Below are 18,137 nucleotides of genomic sequence, written 5' to 3'. Positions count from 1 at the left end.
GGGGCTCTCCCGCTCTGCTGTGTGAATGCATGAAGCAGTCTGGGCTTAGACATGCGGTGCGGCGATCGCTACTGCGGCCCGCCATTTTTTTGCGGGAATTTTATGGTGCCCGGTCCTGTGTGGTATGGCACGGCGTTTTGGCGGGGCGATCGATCAGGCCACATGTCGGCGCCATTTTCTCTTTGCCTAAGGAATCGTCAGCCGAGCGGCCATGTTTGTGTAGCCTTGCATAGGCTTTATAGGACGGTCAGTCATTGCATCATTTCCTTTTGCTCTGGGACAGCGATCGGTGGCAGCAGCCTGTGTGATCTCTCCAGGTTTTTACCTTCCTTTTCCTGTATTCCTTGCCCAGTGTTCTTATCCCTGTGGGGGTCGGTGTATTCAGTGGTGTGCGGTGGGCTACGCTCGCCGCGGTCTTAAAGGGGCAGTACTCCTTTTTTTCTACTTTTGCTGGGGCATGGATTCTCAGGATTGCAAGTTTCCTCCCACCTTGGTGGGGGGCCAAGGGGCTGCTGCATCCCCTGAGGGGGCTGATCTGGCTACTATTGTGGCGAACTTGGCTGCTCAGGTGCAGATGCTGGTGGCTGATCGATCCACCAAACGGCCCAGTGTCTATTTCCTCTGATTTAGAGGGCGATGGGGCTGCTATGCCTGGAGTGCCCTTCTCAGGGTCTCACTCATCTCTAGACCTTGTTGGGTCTGAGGGGGAGGCTGAGGTAGAAGGGGTTGATAATTCTCCTCCTGGCTCGTCTGAAGAGCTTGCACTCATGGATGAGTTGGTTGCTTCTATCAAGCAAACGCATTTGCAGGATGAACCATGTCCTCCTGCTTTGATGTCCTCTTATGGGACGCAAAGGAAACGCAAAACGTTGCAGGTTTTTCCTTGCTCTGCGGAATTTCAGCGCGCGGTTGATGAGCAATGGCGCAATTTAAAGAAACCTTTTGCTGTGCCGAGTAGGTTCAAACTGCGTTATCCATTTACACCCACCACTGATGAGCGTTGGTGTGTGCCGCCTCAGGTGGATCACGCGTGGCGGTTTTGAATAAATCCACTGCGATCCCTGCTGAGGATACCCCGGTGTTCCGGGACCCTACGGACAGGAGATTGGAGTCTCTGGCCCGTCATGCTTATACGGTTGCTGGAAAAAATGCTGAAGCCTATTTTCGCTTCCATTATGGCAGCCCAGGCTATTGCGGATTGGACGCAGGTGCTCAGGTGCACCCTGGTGGCTGACTCTGCCTCGCCGACAACTTTGGCTATGGTGGATCAAATTCATCAGGGTGTCATGTATTTGTGTGATGCGGACTTAGATTTAGTCCCTTTGGCTGCGCGTCTTTCAAGTGTGGCGGTATTGAACCGTCGCCTGATATGGCTAAAATGTTGGTCTGTTGACCAATCTTCTCGCAAGACTTTGGCTAATTTGCCCTACGCGGGATCTCGCCTTTTTGGCGGATCTTTGGATACTCTGATAAAGGGAATTTCTGGGGGTAAGAGCACTCTCTTGCCCCAATCTCACAAGAATAAGTTGGTTCGTGGTAAGAAGAATACCTCGTTTAGGCCCTCTCAAGGGTCCTTTCGTGCCTTTCGGTCGCACTATAAGGGCAAACCCTTCAAAGGCCAAGGCTCCCAGAAGGAGCCGTGGACAGGTAAGCAGAAGTCCGGCCAGTCCGGGTCCGCTGCCCATAACAATACGGCCTGAAGGGACGCCCTCACCCAGTTCTGGGGTGGGGGGACGTTTGCTCGGTTTTCTTCAACCCTGGCTGGACCGCATTCGGGATAGGTGGGTTCAGGAAATCGTTCGATCTGGATACAAGATCGAGTTTCTCTCTCGGCCGGCGAGCAGATTTTTCCCCTCAAACCTTCAGCTATCTCCGGAGCGCTTGCAGGATCGGGACCTGCGGGACCTGCGGGCCCAGGGAGTGGTGGTTCCAGTGCCTCATCGGGACAGATTTCGGGGGTTCTATTCCAATCTGTTCACTGTGCCCAGAAAGGAGGGCAAGGTACGTCCGATTCTGGACTTGAAAGCTCTGAACCACTTTGTGCGGGTTCGCAAGTTCCGCATGGAATCCCTGCGCTCAGTGGTGGCTGCCCTGGTTCCGGGGGAATTCATGGCCTCCATCGATTTGAAGGATGCGTACCTTCACATCCCCATTTTCGAGGGTCACCAGAGGTACCTTCAATTCGCCATTGCGGAGGATCATTACCAATTCGTGGCGTTGCCTTTTGGTCTCGCTTCGGCTCCGTGGGTTTTCACCAAGGTGCTTGCGCCGGTTCTGGCTTTGAGAGCCCAGGGTATTTCTGTCCTGGGGTATCTGGACGATATCCTGATCCGGTCTGCGACCAGTCAGGGCCTGGTGAACGACCTGTCCATCACGATGCAGACTCTGCAGGAGTTCGGGTGGACGATAAATTTTCCAAAGTCAACTCTGTGTCCGTCGGTTCGTCTTCCCTACCTGGGGATGATCCTGGACTCTGTTCAAGTGAAGGTCTTCCTGCCGGACGACAAGCTCCGGACGCTTCAGGACGAAGTCAAGTCCCTCAGGGACAATCAGTACTCGTCCCTCCGGACGTGTATGAGGTGTCTGGGATCAGGGCCAAACCTAAGCGGGCGGGGAGGGTGCAGAGCACCCAGGCGCTTCAGTGTGTTAAAAAGGGGGGGGCGCCGCCGGACGGCCGAAGCTGCCAGAGAGAGTTACTGTAATTAGTGTTACCCGGGCCGGCCCGCTCCCCTCTAACCCGCTTCCCAAGCGCGCACGCCGCACGGTTACTGTCTGACCACCAGTCAAGCGCAGCCGCCCACAGCCTCTCTGCTAGTGTTTTCTCCTCTGCGATCCATCCAGACAGTCCCGCTGTATCACTGGTTGCTATGCTAGGACCGCTTAGCGTCTAGCAACCAGTGACGTCATCTGCCCGGGCCGGCCCGCCGCCCCAGCATTCAGAGAGCGAAGGAGGAACCTATTCCTCCGCAAGTATACAGTGTTGGGGGCGGGCTGGGCTGGCGCTCCACCCCCACCCCCTCCAGCGGCGCGCTGTGCGTTGGGGGAGCCCCTGAGACGAAAGAAGACCGCGTGACGTGACCTGCCTCGGTGGTGCCTGGCCTGAAAAAGAGAAGGAACAAGAAGTACTGTGCCCTGCCCCTGAAGAAACTGCCAAACTGGCATCTGGTCTGCAGGTCTGCCTGGTCTGCTGCTTCAGTAAGGTAAGACAGAGTAAGAGAGTAAGACATTGACAAAGAAAACGACAACAACAATTTTATTGAAGCTCACTCACTCAGCCAGGCCTCACTGCCTCATCGACACCTGACAGACTCCACAGTGCCCTCTCCCCTCTGCCCACCACAGCACCTGCCCGCCTGCCACCACAGGGCCTGCCCGCCTGCCAACACAGGCTTCGCCTGCCCGCCTGCCACCACAGCACCTGCGGCAAGCGCTGTGGTGGCGGGCAGGCCCTGTGGTGGCAGGCCCTGTGGTGGCAGGCGCTGTGGTGGCAGGCCCTGTGGTGGTCCTGCCCGCCTGCCACCACAGCGCCTGCCCACCTGCCACCACAGCGCCTGCCCGCCTACTACCAATGCGCCTGCCACCACAGCGCCTGCCCACCTGCCACCACAGCGCCTTCTACCACAGGGCCTGCCCGCCTGCCACCACAGGGCCTGCCACCACAGCGCCTGCCCACCTACCACCACAAGGCCCGCCTGCCACCACAGAGCCTGCCCGCCTGCCACCACAGGGCCTTCCCGCCTGCCACCACAGGGCCTGCCCGCCTGCCAACACAGGCTGCGGCAGGCGCTGTGGTGGCAGGCGGGCAGGTGCAGCCTGTGTTGGCAGGCGGCCAGGCGCTGTGGTGGCAGGCGGGCAGGCGCTGTAGTGGCAGGCGCTGTGGTGGCAGGCGGGCAGGTCCTGTGGTGGCAGGCTGGTAGGTGCTGTGGTGGCAGGCAGGCAGGCCTTGTGGTGGCAGGCGGGCAGGCGCTGTGGTGGCAGGCGCTGTGGTGGCAGGTGCTGTGGTGGCAGGCGAGCAAGTCCTGTGGTGGCAGGCGGGCAGGCGCTGTGGCGGCAGGCAGGCCTTGTGGTGGCAGGCGGGCAGGCGCTGTGGTAGCAGGCGGGCAGGCCCTGTGGTGGCAGGCAGGCCTTGTGGTGGCAGGCGCTGTGGTAGCAGGCGGGCAGGCGCTGTGGCGGCAGGCAGGCCTTGTGGTGGCAGGCGGGCAGGCGCTGTGGTAGCAGGCGGGCAGGCCCTGTGGTGGCAGGCCGCAGGCGGCCTGCCACCACAGCGCCTGCCCGCTTGCCACCACAGCGCCTGCCCGCCTTAAGATTACAAACAGTGGTGGGGCTTAAAGACTGAGAGGTGGAGTTGTTGCCATAGAAACATTTTAAAGGGGAGGAGTTAGTAAGATAACCACGCCCACATGGGGGCGCCAAAAATATTTCTGCACCCAGGCGCCTGTGACCCCAGGATCGCCCTGTCTGGGATTGATGGTCTCGGCCTTCGAGGCGATCCCTTTTGCCCAGTTTCACACGCGGGGTCTCCAAGCGGAGATTCTGGCCGAGTGGGACAGGCGACCGCAATCTCTGGATCTCCTTGAGTCATCATACCAGAAGGGATATTCTGTGGTGGCTCCGGTCCCCGGCGGTGTCGGGGGGCAAGTCTTTTCGCCCTTTCTCGTGGACTGTGATCACCACGGATGCCAGCCTGTCGGGCTGGGGTGGTGTTCTGGGCGTTCTGTCCGCCCAGGGAACTTGGTCGGAGGAGGAATCCTCCCTTCCGATCAACATTCTGGAATTGCAAGCGATAGCTCTCTGCCTTCTGCATTGGACAGACAGGCTACAGGGCCGTCCGGTTCGGGTGCAGACGGACAATGCCACAGTGGTGGCCTACATCAACCACCAAGGGGGCACCAGGAGTGCCCGCGCGGCTCGGGAAGTGGCCGACATTCTGTCTTGGGCCGAGACACACGTCCCGGCGATAACGGCAGTTCACATTCCGGGGGTGGAGAACTGGCAGGCGGATTATCTGAGTCGCCAGACCCTGGACCAGGGGGAATGGTCCCTTCACCCGGATGTCTTCCAGATGTTGTGCGCGAAGTGGGGTTCACCAGATGGGGACCTGTTCGCGTCTCGTCTAAACAACAAGGTGGAAAGGTTCGTGGCAAGGACGCGCGATCCTCGGGCAGACGCATCAGACGCGTTAGTGGCGCCTTGGCATCAGTATCGTCTGATGTATGCCTTTCCACCGATTCAGCTGCTGTCCAGGTTCCTTCGCAGGTTGGCCGTGGAACCGCACACGGTGATTCTGGTGGCGCCAGTCTGGCCTCGCCGGTCTTGGTACGCAGACCTCGTGAATCTGGCGGTCGACGCTCCGTGGCGTCTGCCTCTTCGAGAAGATCTCCTGTCTCAAGGGCCGATATTCCATCCTGCTTTACAGTCGCTGGCTTGGACGGCCTGGCTGTTGAAAGCCAGGTGTTGAAGGATAGGGGTCTCTCCCCTGAGGTCATTCCCACTTTGATCAAGGCTAGAAAAGCCTCTTCGGGGAAGATTTACTATCGTACTTGGAAGGCGTATTTTGCCTGGTGTGAGTCCAGGGGGTATTCTCCTCGCTCATATTCGGTATCGAGAGTGTTGGCTTTCCTTCAAACGGGCGTGGACCAGCGTTTGGCGTTGGCCACGATTAAGGGTCAGATTTCTGCGCTGGCCTTTCTCTTTCAACGCCCTGTGGCGTCTAACTCTTTGGTTAGCACCTTTGTTTAAGGGGTGCGACACCTGGTCCCTCCTAGGAGGGAGCCTTTGCCTCCATGGGACTTGAACCTTGTTCTGTCCGTGTTGCAACATGCTCCTTTTCGGAGTGTCGGAGCTGGCAGCTTTGTCCTGCAGCTCTCCATATTTAGTGATTCACTTGGATAAGGTGGTCTTGCAACCTAACCCGTCTTCTTCCGAAGAGGATCTCGGAATTTCACCTCAATGAGGACATTGTCTTGCCTTCGCTTTGCGCGAGGCCAAAACATCCGAAGGAGGTGGCTTTACATTCCTTGGATGTTGTTAGGGCGATCAGGGTTTACCTGTCGACTAAATCCTTTCGCAAGTCGGATTCCCTATTCGTCCTTCCTGAGGGACCTCGGAAGGGCATGGCGGCGTCGGCCTCTACCATCGCCAAATGGATTAGACAGACCATTGAGCAGGCCTATGCTTTGAAGGGAAAGGTTCCTCCCGTACCTGTGAAGGCGCACTCTACCAGATCTCTGAGTACGTCGTGGGCCTGTCATCATCGGGCTTCTGTGGCCCAGGTGTGTAAGGCGGCGACTTGGTCGTCCGTTCACACCTTCTCCAAATTCTACAAGGTGGATGTTCAGGCATCGGCGGATGCTTCCTTTGGCCGCAAAGTTCTTAGTGCGGCAGTGCCTTAGGGTCCCTTGTTTTGGGTCCTTGGCTGTTGGGATGTCTTTATCCCTAGGTTACTTGTTTTCCTGGGTTGTTGCTCCTGTTGAGCACGTTTTTTTCCTGTTGCCCAGTTGGTTTTCTTACTTTGGTAAGGTTCCTTTTTCCCTGATGTGGGTACTGCGTTGCTTTAGGCGCGGCTGCGTTTTTTCCCACCCCTCATGTCTACACTGCTATGGGACGTCCCCATTAGTGATGAATATGAAGTGGCGGCGACTGTCGGAGGACGTAAGAGAAAACTGAATTTTTTTGTAAAATCTTACCTGTAAAATTCCTTTCTCTGAGTCCTCCAACAGTCGCCGCCCCCGCCCCTCTTTTGGGGTTTGTTTGTGTACTCTACTGCTATGCTACTGAAACTGAGTTGGGAATGCAGGAAGCAGGGAGGTATTGACTGAGGGGACCACCCCCTAGGGGTGGGATATGCTAAAAGCTTTGATATTAACAAATTTTGTTGCCTAGCTACTCCTGCGGAGCAAAGGTCAATAACCCCATTAGTGATGAATATGAAGTGGCGGCGACTGTCGGAGGACTCAGAGAAAGGAATTTTACAGGTATTTTACAAAAATTCAGTTTTTTTCCCAACATTTTCGGTCTTTTTTCACTTATTTAGCAAAGAAAAAAAAAACCAGTGGGGAATAAATACCACCACCAAAAGAAAGCTCTATTTGTGTGAGCAACATGATAAAAAAAAAAATGCCATCCACATTAAATTTAATAAAGACTGCTTGTTTCGGCCAAGTGCATCCCGAATTTTCGGCTTCCATTCAGGCTCTCCTCTGTACTCCGAGGTGTAACAAAAGTGCTTGCTCTTCTTCTAACCTAGGGCATCCACGGCACAGGTTACCTGGAAAACCTCTTGCTGAAGGACTCCTCTGCCAATGTCCAAGAAAACATCCAGGCATCCATATCTTTTGCTGAATAATTATTTTTCCAAAGTGGGCCCTCCTGCCTTCTTATCTGCAATACCTGGGTCTAATCTTGAACACAGCCCAGCTCCCGGACCCTCGGGTTACAATGCACCTTAATTTGATTTTGCATGAGGGTTCTTGTCCCTACGGTGTCCTCCTTCACGGCAGTTCCCTTTGCCCAGGTTTTATGCCAGACCCATCAATCCAACACCCCAGAGGCATGGAACAAGCAAATTCAATGCTTGGATCACCCAATGCTACTGTCTAATCAGGCAAAGATCTTCCTGACGTGAATCTCCAGTCCTGCCCAGGTATTGTGGAAAGTCGTTTGTTAACAAGACTTGGAGGAACATGGTAATGGCAGATGCACGCCATACAGGTTGGCGTGGAGTTCACTACTCACTGACTGTTTAGGGGACATGGTCCCTGCAGGAGTTACAACAACCCTTCAAAAATCTGAAACTGAGAGCCATTAGATTGTCTATACAGCATTGGATCTCCCTTCTACTAGGTTACTGAGTTAGAGTACTAATAATAATGCAAAATTTTGATAATATGGACTTTGCAGGCACTACAACCAACGTGTAAAAACATATACAAAATTTATTGATACATTATCTTAAAATCAGTTACAAATCATCCATAGATTACATTTGAATTGCATCCCATTATTTTGAAAGAACCGCCCCCTCACCCCTTGAAAATGTTATTTCTAGTATAGGTAAATGACCAGTTTAACGTAATATTGTAATGGGGGATGCCACTATCCTTTTACTTTCAGCTTAACATTTTTTGCAGTGAACCGCTTCAGGACCCCTTGGGTGCAGAAGAGTTGCTGAAAAAAAATGGCAAAACTACATTTAAAGAAAGGGTATAATAGCTTTGGGGCCCTTTCTGGGCGCGTGTGGGGACAGAAAGGGGTCAGATGAACATGTACCTCACAGGGTAAAGATAAACCTAAATAGTAATATTACAGGTGTAATAATCCAAAAACAAGCCAGTTAAAATAAATATTTAGTTCTGAACCCCCAACTATATCCAAAAGTCTGCTGACTCAAGGTCGCCTAACAAACGCTTCAAGCGACAGGGACCATAAATGTAGTATGGGAATAGGCGGTTATACTGAGTCTCTGTACAGAGACAAACACATCTCTGTGAGGGTCATGGGGCAGCTATTCCATCAAGCTTATATTGGGTACCTGTATGCAGCATGAGGTTTAATATAATGGAAGACCTTAACTATTTTTGATCGCATATGCTACATTCTAGGTCCTGGTCCCTGTGTCTTGAAGTGGTTAAAATGCGACCTTCAGTCAGCAGAATTGTTTTATATAGCTGTAGGTTCAAATTGTAAATATTTAAATTTATCCAGCTTGTTTTTGAATTATTAAACATGTAAGCCCCGGTTCACACTTATGCGATGCGGGAAGGCTGCGAATTCGCAGCCTGTTCCCGCATTGCAAACGCACCCCTGGCAGTTCACACTGCCATATGCGATACGCTGGGGGTGTCAATGTAATCTTAACGACACCCCCAGTTTGATCGCATATCGCAGTGCGATCTTGCAGTTCGCACAGGATCGGATCGCACAAGTGTGAACCGCTGTGCGATCCGATCCTGATGCGGCTGCAAAAAAGGGTCCTGTGCGTCTTTGCTGCGGGTGCGGTGCGAATTTAGCCATACAAAGTGTATGGCTAAACTCGCACCGCACAGCCGATCGCATGTAATGAAGGAGCAGTGCGCTCCGACATTACACGCGATCGCCGCAGCCGCATCAGTGTGAACCGGGGCTAATACTCTCATTTGTTCTCAATTGCTATGTTGTTGCCCACCCTTCAATTTTATTACTTGGGTTATGTCCTATGCTCTTTGCAAACCAGTCCTGTACTGTACGATTAAGATAATAGGAATTTTAAATACCTGTAAATTCCTTATCTTGGAGTGTAGGGCAGAGGCCCCCTCCCCTATGTGCCTTTGTCATTCTTTATTGCTAAAAAAAAACTGGAGCCTCGAAGGGTGGCTCTAGCAAACGTTTTTCCAGTGTCCAATCCTGTGAAGGTAGCATGCTATTATCATGATCTATGAATACCAGTCTTGTGCCATGTGTTGCCTTTCAAAATCCCTATTATTTATTTTTTCCATGTTGGCACTCCACAGGTATAGAAGGAAAATAGATGTGCATGGGAACCTGTAACTGCCCGTTGTAAACTCCTGCTTTTTCTAATTTACTTTGGATCTCGCTTGAGTTGCTTTTTGCTCAATCCCAGATTATTTTTTAATGGATTTTTTAAGTAATGCATTTGATTACCATTTTTATTTAAATAGTTTACTTGCACTTTGATGCCTCCAGCACAGTCCTACACTAATATACGTTCATATAGCTCTAAAATATGCCATAGTGCTATACAGAGAACAATTCTTATTGATTTAGATAAGTCTTTGCACCAGGGTAGCCAACATTCTAATGTCTCATATGCAAAGGCATTGAGTATACTCTAGGCCAACCAGAACCTAGTAAAGTATTAGTAAAACAAATATTATTTCTGCTGCTTTTCTAGGTCCAAAACTTTATAAGGAGCCAAGCAGCAAGTCCAATAAACCAATAATTCACAATGCTATATCTCACTGCTGTCTGGCCGGGAGGGTAAATGAAGCACAGAAAAATCAAACTTTGGATGTAAGTGAAATCAATTTTTTGTTATTATTTTTGTCTTGTTAATTAGGGCAGTTCAAAGAGTAATAATATACAGTAACCCATAAGTGGTAATGCGGATTTCCCTTTTTGTCTATTGGGAGTAGTCAAAGCAAAGGTATATGATTTTCATTCAGTTCTGTATTCTTTCAAAATGCATGACATTTTTCAAATTACAGTACAGTCACTTGAATTCCATCTTCAAAATTTTGAGTTGTAACACACCAGCTGGATGTTGAAATCTGCATTTCTGTGGCTACTGTGTAGGGATCGACCAATAATAGTTTTTTCATTGCCGATACCAATACCAATATTTTGTCATGACATCACTTCTGGGTTTTTGCATGGAGACCCGATCAGAGCCGAATGTGGCTTTGATCGCGCCTTCGGCGGCCATGCAGGCTGGTTGCCCGGGTCTCCCGGTGGGACGGAAGACCCAGGTGAGCCGCGGAGGGGGGCGTCCACTCCCGCTCCTTGTAATGACAGCCGAGCGGCTTCTCAGGTGCATTGGTTGTCATTACAAGACAGACGACCGTCGGCTATGGATGCCGGTACCGGGGTGATGCCTCTAGCTGCAGCCATCACTCCGGTACACGCACTTTCCGAAATATCGGTAATATCGTCCACCTTGGTGACCGATTCCGATATATCGGGGAAAGTGCATATCGGCCCTCAATATATCGGCTTTGCCGATAATCTGTTGATCCCTACTACTGTGTAACCTGTTGGAATGGAATGTATTTGGGTGGGCTTTCCAGAGGGAGAGATCTCAGGGTGGGCGTGATTACTGTGTTGGGTGATCATTAGTACTCCGAAGCACATACAGAGATGGTACTTGGTGGTGTCCTTCATAACACAACTTTTACCTTGTATAACAGATCCTATGTGTGTTGTGTTTTAGTTTAATTAATTGTGTTTCCTTTATCGGCTTTGTATCCATGTACTTTTGACAATTTCTGTTACAAAATGCAGGAGCTAGAAAAGTGCGATGCCAACCACTTCATCATCCTGTTCCGAGACGCTGGATGCCAGTTTCGAGCACTTTATTCTTTTTATCCTGACTCCGAGGAAATCTGCAAGCTGACTGGAACAGGCCCAAAGAGCATCAGCAAGAAAATGATCGACAAACTGTACAAGTACAGCTCAGACAGAAAACAGTTTACTGTCATTCCCGCCAAAACCATGTCGGTGAGCGTTGATGCACTGACTATCCATAACCACTTGTGGCAAGCCAAGCGACCTGCGCTGCCAAAGAAGAATCCCCTATTCAAGTGAAGCTTTGCTGAAAAGAGGTAACCGATCACTTTGGCTTTAGAGACCATGTTTATGCCTTCAGCGGATACAAATTCTGCAGCACTTTGAATGTTTGGTTTTTTTTTTGTTTTTTTTTTTTTGTTTTTTTTTTTTTTTGTTTTTTTTTTTTTCTTTCTTCCACCAAATGGAATTTTAACATGAAGATTTTACACGGTAAAAAAAAAGACAAATTACCGTTCCTGTTGTACCTTTGTGTACATCCTGGTTCAAAGTTCACCTTCCCTGAAGCAAATTGACCTAAAGGAGATGCATTTCTCATACCTCTTTGCCAACTGTGTTCTGCTGTAATATTGTAATCTGTTTTTTTAAATTTTTTTCCTCTTCATGGAATTTAAAGAAGCATGTCACAAATCGCGGATAAGTGTATTTTTCCTGAATTTAAAAGGGTATCTGTGAGGATGGTCTGTACCGCCACAGCTGAGGCTCCCAGACAGCCCTGGAGGCTGTCATTGACTGACCCCCCCCCCCCCCCCCCCAGAAGTGGTGCTAGTTCTGAGACACAACACGCTGCCAGGCAGTGAAAGTTCCCAGTGCTGGATAGCAACCTCCACTGTGTCAGGTCCCTGGAGCATCCCGATATGTTTCTTTTCACGTATAAAGCAACGGTTCTCAATAGCTACTGACAGCTCGACAACATGGCCGCCTTTCTGATTATGCTAGCCTATGTCTGAAAATCACCAGAACTCAGAATCAAAGTGTCTGCAAGTAAGTATCGCCTGCTGCCCTCTTCGCTGCTGATTTTGGATCGATAGGAGTGACTGACCTGTTGAAATTGTATACAGCTGCCTGTCAACGCATACAATGAATAACTTGGATAAATGTTATGCTTGCAAATTCATGATTTGAACTAAATGCAACATTTTTCTTTAAAGTTTTTTTTTTTTATCTAGTGGTACAGCAGTCCCCTCCCCAGGAATATTTGCTCTGACATATTCATCCCTGAAAGTGTATGGTATAGAAAGTAGGTATATTCCACACTGAGCACTACTAGAGGTACTGCTGTCTATATCCAATATCATGGTGCACTTAAAGATCAACACAGTTCTTTTTAATGGTTTTATGATGTGTTAACATTTAAATAATCTTAATATTTGTTGCTGTGTACTCTGCAAAAAGCACACTTCAGAGAAGCTTGTGTGCTTATGTTGAAAATTTATATTATATAATTTTTGTTTTCTGAGGTGGGTTATTTATTGTTTGAAGGAAATATTTTTCTTTGCTCTTTTCAAAAAAAGAAAAAAATATCTTTGCATTCAAGAAAACAAGAGTTTTGCTTTTCATATTCTGAAGGATTGTTTGACCTGCTTACAATCGGGGCCATTTGTTACAGCTTTCAGCTTTAAAAGAAACCCTGAAAACACTAAATGCTATTTTTATTTTGAGATGGAATGCACTTTGGACTTTTGTTTCTCTTCCCGCTCCCTGTACAACTTCACTAAACCTAATGTGAATTTATGTTACAGTTTAAATTAAACATGGCACATAAAATATTTAAATAATATATTTTTGAGAGTATTATTATTTTATTTTATTTTTTTTGCACAAGTTTTACGTTTTGAAGTATTACTTGAATTTATAGGTTGGTACTGAAGGTGTTCTTAAGTAATTTAAAGCAAGTTTAGGTGACTTGTAATGTGCTAGCTGTAGTGTAACTACAAGTGACAGCATGCCACGACAGGTTTGGAGACATTTAGACAGCTTTAAAAGCTCTGGCACACCTTCTGCTGTCTGATCTTAGCATGCTAGTTTATGCTGTAACTTGTAGTTCTGCACTGCAGGCCTTTTTAGCCTGACGCAAGATCATTTTTTTATATTCCGTTGTCCAGAGGTAGAGGAGGTTAAATCTTCATTGACCGGTTTCAGAAGTCTGTTTAAATGCCCATAATGCCCTTCAACGCTTTTCTCTTCTTGCTGCAGTTTTGTATATACTTGTTGTTGTCTATGTATATAATCAAAAGCTTTATAAGTCTACAGTGCTGAATGATTCGTTACCATGCTGTCCCCATGCCTGTGTTCCCCTCTCCTCACCATGGTTTATTTATTTTATGAAGGCACTGAAATTAAATAAAATTAAATACTGTGTATATATACAGTGTTCGTTTTTTGCCCTTTTTGTGTTTACATTCTTCTAATTCTGTGTGCAAAATTTTATTTTTTTTTTTTTTGATTTTCATTTAACTGCATTCTTAAAGGTAGTCTATAGCTTATTTAAAATCAGAGCTAAAGTCGTCTTTTTCACACTTTGAACTTGCAAGTTAAAAATAACGCATGCATTTACACTTGCAAAACTGTGTTAGCATCTGTTTTATCTGTTTGATATTATCCATATGCCATCTTGTACAGTTTATTCTTTTTAAATTCTCAGCATTAGTGGGAGATGATGTTGGCTGTGTTGCGATTTCAGGGAAGTAATGTTAATCATTCCCTCATTTGAATTCAAAAATACTTAACTTCTTTGCCAGAAGCCATAAATGTAATAGGCCAGTTCTGTCCCCACCCCAATCTTTCCTCTCGGTTAGGATTTCCTTTGTGTTTATGTCTCTTGACGACTCACTTTTTTGGGAGTGGGCCTTTCGGCTCTGGCACCTGGAACTCCTTCACTTTTATTTTTTTTTTGAATCTTTCATTTCCTTCCAGCTTCTTGTGGAAGGGAAAACACAGCGGTAATGAGTGTTGCAGTCACCTGGAGGAGTGTCACATGTGCTCTTTGCTGTCTTTTTCCTGCCTGACATAGGAAAGATCTTCCCGCTATTCATATCTAAAGGTGCTACAAAAAGTAAAATAGGACTTCTGAGGCACAACATTTTTGTATCCAAAACTAGAAGTTTGTTAGCGCAAATTTTTAAAATCCTATAGTGCCATCATCATTTCACATAAAAACGTGTCTAGTGATCAACTGATATCATTTTTTTAATACTGATACCGATATTTTGGTCATTGGATATCGATATCGCCCGATATTTTCGGACATGTAAAAAAAAAATTTTTTTTTTTATTTATTTTTTTTCCCAGGTACTCTTTGTGGAGGGATCTGCAGGTCTAAAAGACCCCAAACTCCTCCTCGGCACTGACAATCATTCAAAATGCCAAGTTTGGCTGTTTTGAATGCTGTCAGTTTTTTTAATGCAGCGCCGAGTACCCGGAAGTGATGTCATGCGGCTTTCATCGGGTCTTCTGTTCGGCGTCCATGCAGGTAGGATACCCGGGTCTCCCGGTGGGACGGGAGACCCGGGAGAGCGGTGGGAGGAGGGACGTCCCCTCCCACTCCTTGTAATGACAGCCGAGCGGCTTCTCAGCCGCATCGGTTGTCATTACAAGACAGCCGACTGCCGGCTATGGACACCAGTACCGGGGTGATGCCTCTAGCTGCAGGCAGCACTCCGGTACAGCACTTTACCGAAATATCGGCAATATCGGTAACCTCAGGGGCCAATTCAGATATATCGGGGAAAGTGCACATAGGTCCCCAATATATCGGTGGTGTCAATAATCGATCGATCCCTAGTTATAACATCACAATGGAGAATTGGAACAAAACGTTGTACCAATACAGTGTATCCTATCCAAAAGTGATGATCTCAAGGCTTGACGTGTTTCCTGGACTTAATCCTCTTCTTCAGGAGCCATTGTTTTATTAATACACCCAACAATATAGACAGAATGACATTCATCATTATTTAAAAACTTAATTACAATATAAGAAACATCCCACTGAGTATTAATCACTTGCCGACCGGGCCATAGCCGAATGACGGCTACAGCGTGGTCGGCTTATTCTGGGAGGGTGTACAAGGGACCCGGCGCATCACGGATCATGGTAAATGACAGCGACCCTGTACCATGTGATCGCTCCGACCAATGACGGAGTGATCAGTTGTCAACAAACCGGCGCATGTCCGTTTCAGTTTTCTCCTCTCCTCACGCTGTACACAGCGATCGGTACAGCGTGCGACGAGAGGGGGGAGGCTGCAGCATTGCTCATCCTGGCCGCCTCGATCATAACAGTCATGCCTCAATCATACCTCAGTCATGCCCATCCCTGCCTCAGTCATACCCATCACTGCCTCAATCATGCCTCATCCATGCCCATCAGTGCCACAACAATGCCTCATCTGTGCCCACCCATGCCACATCCGTGCTTATTCATGCCGCATCCATACTTATTCATGCCTATTCATGCCACATCATTCCTCATCTGTGCCACATCCATGCCATGTCAGTGCTCATTCTTGACACATTAATGCCACGTCAGTGCTCATCCGTGCCACATCCATGCCAAATCGGTGCTTATCAGTGTCCTACAGTGCCTCACCAAATTGTAGTGGGTAATCAGGAAATTATGGCGCTCCCTGCATGTTGGGCCTCTGTATGTGGCTAGGCTGTGTAAAAGCCTCACACGTGGTATTGCCATACTCGGGAGGAGTAGCAGAATGTATTTTGGGGTATAATTTTTGCTATGTACATGAAGGGTTAGAAATATCTTATAAATGTCTAACTTTGTGTAAAAAAAACTTGACATGTTCAAAAGACGCATTATGACTCCTAGAATTATATGTTGGGGTGTTTGCTTTCCAAAATGGGGTTATTTTGTGGGCGTTTCCATTGTGTTGGTGCTCCAGGGCCTTCAAAAGTTTGATAGGTTGTCAGGAAATTATGTGTAATTTATGCTCTTAGAGCATCTGGGGGTGCTGCTTGGATGTTGGGCCTCTGTATGTGGCCAGGCTGTGTAAAAGTCTCACGCGTGGTATCGCCATACTCTGGAGTATCAGAATGTATTTTGGGGTGTTGTTGCAAGTATGCCTATACGGTGTGTGAGAAATAACTCGGTAATATGCCAATTTTATGCCAACTTTGGAAAGAATTGTGGGAAATAATTACAACTTCAAAAAACTCACTATGCCACGTAATACCTTGGAATGCCTACTTTCTAAAAAGGGATAATTTGGGGGGTATTTGTACTTTCCTGCCTTGTTAGGGTCTCAAGAAATGAGAAAGGCCATCAGTACATCAGGTGTGATCAATTTTCAATGATTGGCACCATAGCTTGTTAACTCTATAACCTTCACAAAGACAAAATAATATATACTTATTTGGGTTATTGTAACCAAAGATATGAAGCAGTATAACTTTTGGCCAAAATTTATGGAAAAAAATTACTAAATTTGCAAAATTTTAAAACCATTTATAGCGCAAAAAAAATTAAAAACACAATAATTAAAAACCAAAAGAAAGCTCTATTTGTGTGAAAAAGGACCCAAGGAGTGGCTTCCTTCAGGCCACTCTACCATACAGGTCTGATTGGTGAAGTGCTGCAGAGATGGTTGTTCTTCTGGAAGGGTTTCCTCTCCCCACAGCGAAACACTGGAGCTCTGTCAGAGTGACCATCAGGTTCTTGGTCACCTTCCCGATTAAGGCCCTTCTCCTCGATCCCTCCGTTTAGCTCGGCTGCCCGCTCTTGGAACAGTCCTGGTGGTTCCAAATTTCTTCCATTTATGGATGGAGGCCACTGTGCTCATTGGGACCTTCAATGCTGCAGAAATTTTCTGTACCTTGATCCAATCCTGTCTTGGAGGTCTACAAACAATTCCTTTGACTTCATGGCTTGCTTTGTGCTCAGACATGCACCTGAGCTCAATTTTGAGTTTAATGGCAAAGGCTGTTAATATTTGTGTACATGTGATCTTTTTTTTTTTTTTTTTTTTTAAAGTAAATTTACATTTTGGAATAAGGCTGCAACACAAAATGTGGAAAACATGAAGCGCTGTAAATACTTTTAAGGTAAGCGGGAGGCACGGCGGGGGCCTCGTTCTAAGGTAAGTATTTCATAATGAGCTAGTATGCGATGCATACTAGCTCATTATGTGTTTCTCTTTCAGGGTTAAAAAAAAAAAAAATATTTCGGTTTACAACCTTTTTAACAAGTTGCTTGCCATTCCACTTGAGAATGCCCCTTTTTATTTAAAGTGATACTAAACTCTGATTAAAAAAAAAAAAAAAACTATTCAAGCGTGTATTAACTAAAAGTACCTTCTATTGCTCCCGGCTATAGCATCCTCCACGTTAAGCCCCTCCCAGCTTGACCCTTCACCTACAAAACCTGGCATTTCAAGTCTGCCAAATCCTCTGACAAGCCATCTTTGGCATGAAAGTGCATCCCCACTTCCCAGAGTGGGGGGGGGGGGGGGGGACTTCTGCTGGCCTTTGGGGAAGCTTGGAAGTGTTGCATTCTTGATGTTTGCATGAGATGATGTATTAGGGTTACAAATTCTATTTTTTTTTTTTCCTGCCTCCTTGCTTTTTCACCTTCAGTCATTCAGTGTCTCCACAGCACCTGGTAGATCTCCATCGTGTGCTCTCTAAAACGAGTTACTGCCTCCCTGCTGAGGGGTGCCTTCAAGAGTCTTCTTCTTACCTGTTTACCATTCTCAAGCCCAAAGGGGCATTTACCCCATTCTGTAGGGGGCATTTACCCCAAGTCTTAAAAAGCTTATAATTTGTGTTAAAATTTTTCAAAAGGAATTAAGGTAGCAACAAGAAGTCTCACTGCAGTAAGAGGCAGAGAAAATCCTCGTTTTTGGCAGAACATGTTCCACCTCTGTCGGCAATGTACATTTACAACACAATCTATTTACAGGCAAATTTCTTCAGCTGACAGCGTTTGCACCAGGGATGAGTGGCCCACACCTGGAGGTGTTTCAGGACATGTCACAGGCAGGGGATATTGGATGTGGACCATCTTACCTCCTGATTCAGCAAAAAAAAAAAACTGATCTAGTTTGTATCCAGGTCTAGTCATATGC

At 47.5% G+C, this 18,137-nt stretch overlaps 1 protein-coding gene across 2 annotated transcripts in view; it reads left to right on the top strand.

Moving 5' to 3' along the window:
* The window catches only part of CAMSAP1 (calmodulin regulated spectrin associated protein 1), a 158,309-nt gene extending 145,286 nt beyond the window's left edge, over window positions 1-13,023 (top strand). For both annotated transcript variants that reach the window (XM_082262891.1, XM_082262890.1), the window contains 2 exons: window positions 9,890-10,008; window positions 10,996-13,023. In XM_082262891.1, the coding sequence (XP_082119017.1) occupies window positions 9,890-10,008; window positions 10,996-11,298 (422 nt within the window). In that variant the 3' untranslated portion in view covers window positions 11,299-13,023. The remainder of the gene's footprint in view (window positions 1-9,889; window positions 10,009-10,995) is intronic.
* The last annotated feature ends 5,114 nt before the right edge of the window (window positions 13,024-18,137 follow it).

The sequence above is a fragment of the Pelophylax lessonae genome (genome assembly GCF_965119305.1).
Source record: "Pelophylax lessonae genome assembly, chromosome: 7".
NCBI classification, from domain to species: domain Eukaryota; kingdom Metazoa; phylum Chordata; class Amphibia; order Anura; family Ranidae; genus Pelophylax; species Pelophylax lessonae.
This window is presented reverse-complemented; position numbering and strand designations above follow the sequence as displayed.